At 42.9% G+C, this 8,906-nt stretch overlaps 1 protein-coding gene across 1 annotated transcript; it reads right to left on the reverse strand.

Moving 5' to 3' along the window:
* Positions 1–2,943: 2,943 nt before the first annotated feature.
* On the reverse strand, positions 2,944–5,792 carry hoxa11a (homeobox A11a). Its single transcript, XM_041053999.1, has 2 exons — positions 5,086–5,792; positions 2,944–4,261 (listed from the first exon to the last, which is right to left on the reverse strand). Exons 1-2 carry the CDS (start codon positions 5,750–5,752, stop codon positions 4,029–4,031), a joined length of 900 nt encoding a protein of 299 aa, XP_040909933.1. The 5' UTR covers positions 5,753–5,792; the 3' UTR covers positions 2,944–4,028.
* Positions 5,793–8,906: the final 3,114 nt, after the last annotated feature.

Below are 8,906 nucleotides of genomic sequence, written 5' to 3' on the forward strand. Positions count from 1 at the left end.
ATGACTGAGAAGTTGCTTTGGGTTATTTATGTGTATATGAATATAATACAATTACCCGTTTCAAAAGCAAAGTGATGTATTTTAGAAATGTATAAAATAAAGAGCTTTTTTTTTCTGCAGTGCGGGAGTTTTAAAGACAAACACCGCGCGCCGAGCATTTGCCATACCATAAAATAATTCACTGCAGTGTAAGCCCACTAAAAAACAGACAAACCAACAGCAATAGATCTAGAGTCTGTGCACTCTTCCCCACAGTGGCCTGTTCCTTGCGGGACATATGAGCCAGTAAGGAAACTAAATACATCAATTCATTATGTGCGCCCCAGTATTAAATTGTTTTGGCCTGCACACTTCATGGTGTTGTACTGGCATGGGGGCCTATCGATATCTTTCTGTTACAGTTATTAATTGTAGCTATTAAATCTTCATTTTCACAGCTGCCCGGCTATTATATCCTCAAAACAGTTTACTCTGACCACTGGCTTTGATCAGGCCCATATAATCGTGGCCGAAGAGGCCGTTTGAGTCGTATCATGTTCGTCCCGAGTGCAGTTATGAACAATAATGCGGCGTTTTATTACATCCAGCGGAAGTATTTATTTTTCACGAGAGACAAAGGAGAAAGAGACTCGGTTCCACACGCTTTAAGGTCCAGAATAGCCACTCGCCCCTCGGACTGACACCGAATAGCCTCACGTTGAATGGATCTGCGTCTATGACAGGAAGGAAAAAGGGGGGGAAGCGATTGCTGACCTATCACAATCAAATTGACTTTTCCTAATAACTGCTTTTATACACTTGGCACGTACAGAGAGTGATGTGTTTCGGGAGGGAAGTCAAATGTTGTTAGTGGATTCTTTGAAGAGGAGGAAGACGAAGAAGATTGAGCACACAAGCCAGCTGCTTGTACTTTAAGATGAGCTTCATTAGCATGAGAACAAGCTGAAAAATTAAAATTAAAATATAACTTAAAAAATCAAATCGTTTGTTTTGTATCCAACACCAACTGCTTACGGTTGTATCATTAAGATACCAAACTCTATCCATTTCTAACCATTAAGCCAGACTTCCCCAAATCCAAAACATTTGTGGCTGGACTGGACCGGGGTTTGCGGATCTCTCCAGGTAAAAGCGGGCCATGCTATATTCTTCACCCATTAAAAAGCTCAAGCTCAGCAAAATGAATAGCACATGCAGCATGAAGGCTTGGCACAGATGTGTTGCCTTATTAGGGCCCCCAGGAAGACTTTCTCTACCGCACGGCCCAGTGAGCACGAGAGAGAGAAATGTGGAAACTAAACACAAAACGATTCCAATCTCGAGCTACCAGGCCTCGCGTGCAAGACAAGAGACTAAGTGCTGAACATACAACAAGGTTTGTTCTTGCAGCAGAGCAAAAATATTCCAGCTCCGGGCTGTGTTGACAACAACTTTTAGGCCTACCTGCGCGCATTCGAGGTGAGCTTGGAGACCAAAAGATCCACGGCCGTGACATTGGTCCCAATAGCGCCGCCCGGTGGCAGAGGGGAGTCTAATCCTGAGTGCAGGCGTTGCAGCCACTACACTGATTCGAGGTAGATAAACCACACGAGGGGGAAAAGCCTCTCAAATGAAGTCGATGCAGCCAACAAGCAGAGGCTTTTCCTATCCGTCCTCTCCCTGTCGTGGCTCTCGCCTCCTTGGTAACACAGTTAATAACCTTGGGTCTCAGACGGTTTATTGCACTGCACTCCAATTGTACAAATGCTCCAGACTCTCAGACAGCTTTTATGGCCGCGTTGCTGCGGCAACGGGGAGGATGTCCCGTAATTAGGGACGGAATTCCAGCGCGCAGTAAAGGATGCGCAAGGCAAGGCCGGACTATGGCAGAGAGAGGCAACCATAAACTTCAGCCTCTCTCCCCGCGTTTATGGCCCTTTTGACTGTCATATATGAACGCCAATGCGCTGCGGCTAGCTCCCATAAACACAGTGATAACAACAGCAAATATGGCGACCCTCGCCAAAGGAGAAGGCTGTTGGGAGAGTGTTTCCAAAGCCAATCAGCGAAATGACAGCTTACACACACACACACAAAACAGACTACAGAGAGAGTGAGAGAGAGAGAGATGCGAGTAGAAAACAAAGTGTAGATGGTGCAATGCACAATGTTTGGCAACTATAAATGTTATGGAGATAGATAGGCTAAGTGTGGACCTGTAACTTATCCACATTGGCTCAATAACAAAGATTTCCTTCAGATGGAATGCAAGAGTTGTAAAGTACCTCATATGGCTCAAAATACAAAGTGTGATTAAAATAATTGCAAAACGCAGCAGTATACAGAATACAGCACGAGAATAAACAGAACGCATATTGATGTTTACGTTGATTTTATATGTCAGTAATAAGATATGTCAGATATAAGATCGGCAGTTAAGCCTTTAAGATTAGGTGACATTGTTTAAGAAGAAGTAACAGCTTTTTAAATTAATTTGAGGCGTTATTAACTTTTATCTTTGAAAAAAAAAAGCATATTTAACTTGCATGAGGTAACGAGTGAGTGTGTGTGTGTCTCTGTGAAGTCAGGCTACATGCAGAATTTGCATGCGAGCCCTCAGATGTGTTGCTGTTGACTGTTTTTTAGTTGTTTTCTACATGTGTGGGCACGTTAATGTGTCAGTTGTGTTGTAAGCATGAGCTTAATGTATTCGTGTTGCGTGTTTTTATTTACAAGACCTACATTTAAAAAAAAAATAAATAAATAAAAAATAAATGCCTGTTCAAAGAATGACCACGCAGAAATAGATTTTTTTTTCAATAATCTTTTGATTTGTTTTTTATTTGGAAATATAGTATAATACACAATAGTTTGGGCATACCAAGCAGTTGATTCAATGCGATGACCCTGACCAGCCTTGCCCTGACAAGCACACTTGAAAATGTAGTTGTTGTTGTTTTTTTTTGTTTTTTTTTTTAATCTTCTTTAGACCGCAAGTACCAAAGGATCACGAGTCATGAAAAAAATATTCTGTTACGCTCATCAATATTAGACCGAGGAGGCCCCGCTGCATATATACCTGTGTGAATATGTTGGGCGTGAACCTCAGTGCAACTCCACATGGATCCAGTGGACAAGCTTATCTCTCTGGTTTGGCCTGCATTGTCACTACTCCACTGATAGTCTCCAAAAAAAAAAATCCAAAAAAAAAAAAAAAAAATCAAAAGGACAACACGGGTTTGCGTATTGAAAGATACTCAATATATAAATACTCAGCCCTCATTCTGCAGGTTACAGGAAAGACGACAAAAGCTTGTTTTGAGGTCAGCCCGGGCGCAACACGAATCCCAAAAGCCTGTAGTCTGTAGTAATGGACTTTGACTTGGTTAGCCGTGGCATTAAAGGAGATAGGTAAACGAGTGGCTACAAAATAAATAAGCAGACAAAACAGAAACACATTACATTCTCATCCGTTTGGACTCAATATTTGGTCACACCAATATAGATTCAGCTATTAAAGTCACATGTTCGCCATGATCCTAAATCCACCACTTTTCTGATTTGATAAACAGAAAAAAGGTAAAATAAATCTTTTGATTACAAAATACACTGGGTCAGTCAATTAGCGACTGCTAGTTTTTTTTTGTGTGTGTTTTTTTCTTCTTTTTTGCCTGCGTGAAAAGAAAATAAACGAGGCGCCTTTGAGTCACAACAACATTAAAATGGGCCTTCGCACGCAAACTGTCTTGGCGAGGACAAATTTTTTAAAAAATCCGATTTTACTTTTTTTTCTCCAAAACAGAGTCTGAAGAGCGAAATCAAAGTCCACAGACTGTCTTAATTCATGCTCACTCTTTAGGTTTTTCAGATCACAGGATACTGTTGTCCTCGAACTTGAAATTAACCATTGAGCAGTGTTGCTGCTTGCTGTCGCGGCCATTGTGGTACACAATGTACACTGGGAGAGTCACAGCCGGAGAGTCAGTCTGTAAACGCGGTCAGTCCAACAGCAGAGGACTATCTGAGCTGTGGCCATACTGTTCTGACTCCTAAAGCAGAGGATTGGACGTATAATACTGTAATCGATCTCTGTTCAGTTTCTTCTCCTTCATGCGGCGATTCTGAAACCAGATCTTCACTTGTCGGTCGGTGAGGTTGAGCATCCGAGACAGTTGCAGGCGTTTCTCCTTGTTAATGTACACACTGAAAAAGAATTCTCTTTCAAGTTCTCTGATCTGATATTTGGAATAAGGGCACCTTTTCTTGCGGGTCCTCTGTCCGTCTGGAAGGCACAAAAAGATTATCGGTCATAGGAAATATAAGCATTTCAAATTAGCCGTGACTATGTAACAAAAAAGATTTATACGCCCTGGACGTTACCCAGATTACGCATGAGCGGATTTCCTCTACATAAAGCATTAATAACATATTTCCCATTTCAACATTTCAAGTGTCATACATACTGATATTATATTACACTGGAAAGATTACCAAACCATTCGCTGCTGGTTCACTAAGACAATACACTTGGGGCTTTGACCTTTTCCAGCAAATGAAAACAAGCTCACTTTCAAATATAAGCAACTAATAGCTACAGGGAAAGGAGAACGTGCTGCACTGGAGGGTTTACATGAAAATACTGGTTTTATAGATCATATAAATGGAGGAAATGCACAAGTGGGAACACAAACTCCATGATAGCTTTAACACAAGAGCTCATGTGTGCTAAACCTTAAACCAGAGGCACCACCCTCATTACATGCAAATGTTCTTTTAAGGCTAAGAAACCGTGAAACAAGCACGTTTATAATACATCGGAATTAACGCGGGTCTGTGTAGGAATTTACGTTCATAACCGGGTGCTTTTTTGGAAACGTCAGGGAGTGTTACAGAAAAAAAAAAATCACTGGCCTGTTGTCTTTCACGGCCAATTTCAATTCCAAACACGTGATCCTGCAGTTTATAACAAAGTTTTGTTAGGGGTGGGGGGTCTACAGGCCCTCTATAAACCTTATATGCTTATAAAACAGCATATAAAATTTTTAACAGCAGCGCGCAAGATTGCAAACTTTCTCTCATAACCAAGGCGCTGACTTTAATACGTACTGCTGCTGCTGGATTTCTCCTCATTGTTGCCGGAAGACAACTCCGGGCTGCTTGTCTCATCCCGGGGATCTTTTGCTTCGGTGTCCCGGCACGACAGTGCGTCCTCCGGCGCAGAGCTGGGCTGCTTGGTCGCTGTTTTGTCCCCTGAGTAGCCATTTGTGGAGGAGCTCTCCGACGCGTTCCCGTACGCCGTCTCGTAAAACTGATCGAAGGCTTGTGGCAGCACGCCATTTCTGCCCACGTTCCCGTAGAAATTAGAGGCAGCGGACCCGGCGCTTGTATGGTGGTGGTGGTGGTGGTGGTACGCGGCGGCGGCGGCGGCCGCAGGGCTGTTTTTACCGAACATGTCCCCTACGACGGCGGTTTGCGCCGACAGACAGTCCCGGTGCACCATGTCCTCCGCGCTGGGGTAGCACTGAGGCAAGTTCCCCCGGTGCGGCCATTTACCGGAGGCGTCAATGGCTGCATAGTCCCTGAACGTCACCTCTCTGACGGGTTGGACCTGCGGCAGGTTAGAGGAGTAGGAGTATGTCATGGGGCGGGTGGACGGGGTTTGGGATAAAAACGAGGGAAGACCGGAGAAATCAGCCCCCGCCGACACGTAATAAGTGCAACTGGGCAAATACATGTTCGATCCGACGGGGACCCGCTCGTCAAAATCCATCATCGTAGTTCACCCTCTACTATAACTCTATGTTGGGGTTTGATTCCTCTATAACCGCCCTGAACATGGCTCTGAAGCGCCGTGCCTCTTGCCTCTTTGAAGCAGGTTCGCTAAACAGAAATTTGGAGACGTAGGCTGACGTGGAGAGCCATCTCCATCCACTCCACGGAGGAGGAGGTCACGTGACCACGCGGCAGAAAATTGACAGATTTTCAGGCTGTGTATGTGTGTGTGTGTGTGTGTGTGTGTGTGTGTGTGTGTGTGTATGTGTGTGTATGTGTGTGTGAGTGTGTGTGTGTGTGTGTGCAGGAAAGAGTGTGTGTAGGAGTGTAAGAGACATGACTGCTATGTGTCCTAAAGTTTGACATTGGTGGTTTATCGCCACGTCGGTTTAAAAATGAATTCCTTAACATGCAGCGAAGTCAAAGTCAGAAGAAGAGAGAATTTATAACTGGATACCGGCAGCTGAGATAGAGAAGAGGGATTTCAATCGAAGCTTTAGCCAAAATATCAGTGACAATTTCCCAGATGCTCTTTGCGCCTACACACTCAGTCTGACCTGGAAAAGTATTTCTGCGTATTTTTGCGTATTTTAAGCTTTTCTACTTCTCCTTGTTTTTAAATCATGTATACAGTGCAGGAAAAAATAAAACGACTCCGCATACTAACGTGCCCGAATCCTTCCAATGTCAACAACATTAACTAAACAGACAACTAAGTGCACTGATACCACAGACCTAAATTGGAGGAAGGGAACGACCAGCTTATCTCTAAAGTCTCCTTTTAGAAATGTCTTAGTCATCATCATTTGGTGGTTTAACAACACAGCATTTGGCCCAGTGGGCATTTGGTTATCAGGGTCATGTTCAAAGTAGCGGCTAATGTGTCAACTGACTGCAGACTTGTGTTTAGTATCAATATAACAAAGACCAAGCTGGATTTTGGACAAAATAAATACAGGAGAAATTCTTAAAATTTATAGTAAACAGAACTGCAAGTTTAAGGTTAACAAAACAGCCAATGGAACTGTGGCTGTCTTTAAAACCTTGCATCAATAGACGAGTATCTTAAATGGTAATTTTGAGATATTTGAGAGATATATATATTTTACTGTTGTAGCACTTTGTGGTTAGTCAGAGCAACAGAGGAAACCGACAGATACTTCTCAGAAAGGACCACAGGTTTATTGAGGAAAAGGCGCATGAACTGAGGGTTAAAGTCTGACGCCTACAATCATGAAAACAGTCTGCTCAAAAGTCAAATGTTAGGAGCTCTTTAGCGAAATAAACTTATTCTACTTTCAAATTATCCTGGTCTTATTGCTTTGTTTTTTCCCCTAGTATTAACATTTAATAGCCCCACTAACATCTCCAAAAGCCACCAACGTTCAAGCCCGCTCCACTTTTACGCACGGCTATTTCCTTACGTTTTGGTGCAGATATTTATTCAAATGTGCGTCGTTTAAGTATGAAGACAGCTTCCAGAAATTTACAGCCACGTTTATGTTCTGATGGATAATAATTTCCATCAGTTCCCTGTTTTATGTTATTTTATTCTTTCTATGACGCACACGTGAAAGCATTTGTAAATTTCAACAACATACATACAAAATCAAAAGGAAATGTTTTAAAATGATAATGTGCAGTATTTTTTTTTAAGTGAAGTTGCATTTTGCAATCGTGATTCGAAATAAGTTAGTAACACGTGTTTACTTCCAGAAATCTTTTCTAAATCTTGAATGTGAAAATCCCCAATATCTTTAGGCCATAAATTGGTATATAGGAAAACGCAGATAATGGTGGACCAACAGTTCATTTTCCACAGAGGTTAAAATAAATTAAGAAAGCACATATGCTGAATCTTTTGAAATTCAGAGATTTCTTCTATTTGACTTGGTCAGCACGGTCATAGCGCACATTCTCTGGCTCTCTTCTCTGAGGCCACCGTGGAGCTTGTTTCAGAGAGGCTGCAACCTGACTCTAATGTGCTGTGAATGAGAGACCTGAGCTCGGATTAAGACCGCCGCGGCTGGCCTGGCCCCACAGCCCGATGTGCACATGGGGACCCAAGGGGGCTCCTGATGGCACATGTGAAACACAACCTCAAAATATCACACACACTAAGACGGTGCAAGTACCAACTAACGCCCCGTGAGTGTTTCAAAACAGGAAAAACCCTGCTGTCTGTGTGCTATCCACCGTCGCGCTTTCAGCCCATTTTATTTGAATAAATTGCAGGGAGACAAACAACTCCAGTGTCTTTGCAACCACACGCTCCGCCTCTCAGTCAATCCAGACAAATTCTACGAGTTGTGCTGAAGCTTTTAAGCTGTAATTGAGCACAGGATGCCCAGGAAAACCAAAGCCAGCTCTGCACAGACCTGCGTTTTTATAGCTGCTATAGTATTCTGCTGGGCTCTTTTTTTCTCCCCGGCCAGACAGACACCACAAAACTGGCCAAGCGTGATAGGAAGTCGCCACCTACACGGACTCAAAGTCAGCAGCTGAGGATTTTCAACAACACAAGAAACACATTATGTCTGTACACAACCAAGGTAAGATTTCTACTTCAAATACATAAGCTTATCTCTAACCGTTAGACTAAATTCATTTGCAAATTGGTTCATTTAAAAAAATGTCCTAAAAACAGAGGCAAGCATTTCAAAATGAAAAGTCTATTTTAGGTCAAATGTGGTTTGTGTTAAAGGAGGTCACTCTGCTAACCCGCTGACCATCCTCCGTGTGAGGGGTTTTCTTCATCAGAACTGCCGTCTGGCGCTGCGTAAACGCTCTCAAAGCCAAAGCTTTGTCTGTACGGTCGACTTCAAGTTCGGGGGAGGGAGCGAGTCCTTCACAAGAGAGCAAAGGGCCCACTGTGCCCCGGATGGAGTTCCTTTAATTGCTGTTGCATTTACGCAGGCTTTGGGTAACAAGATTGGTCGATAATGTGAGCCTGCGACCGTAGGCTAAGGAAAAGTCAAATGAACTTCACCTTCGCGTTAATAGTGTATCAGAAGAGACGCAGGCCCTCGTTATGCTCTCTGGTGTAGGTTAGGATCTAATTCCAAACAGTAAAATACTGATACTAACAACGCACTTGTGATGTTGCTTTGGAGAATTATCATCAAAACTCTCTGGATAACAACTGATTTTGCACA

Source organism: Toxotes jaculatrix, chromosome 13 (genome assembly GCF_017976425.1).
Source record: "Toxotes jaculatrix isolate fToxJac2 chromosome 13, fToxJac2.pri, whole genome shotgun sequence".
Taxonomy (NCBI): domain Eukaryota; kingdom Metazoa; phylum Chordata; class Actinopteri; family Toxotidae; genus Toxotes; species Toxotes jaculatrix.

Bases quoted from the DNA above. Each gene is read 5' to 3' on its own strand.
- hoxa11a (XM_041053999.1), bottom strand. From the start codon at position 5,752: ATGATGGATTTTGACGAGCGGGTCCCCGTCGGATCGAACATGTATTTG. The intron at 4,262-5,085 runs GTACGTATTAAA...TGTGCCTTCCAG, and splicing joins GGAGAAATCCAGCAGCAGCA to ACGGACAGAGGACCCGCAAG.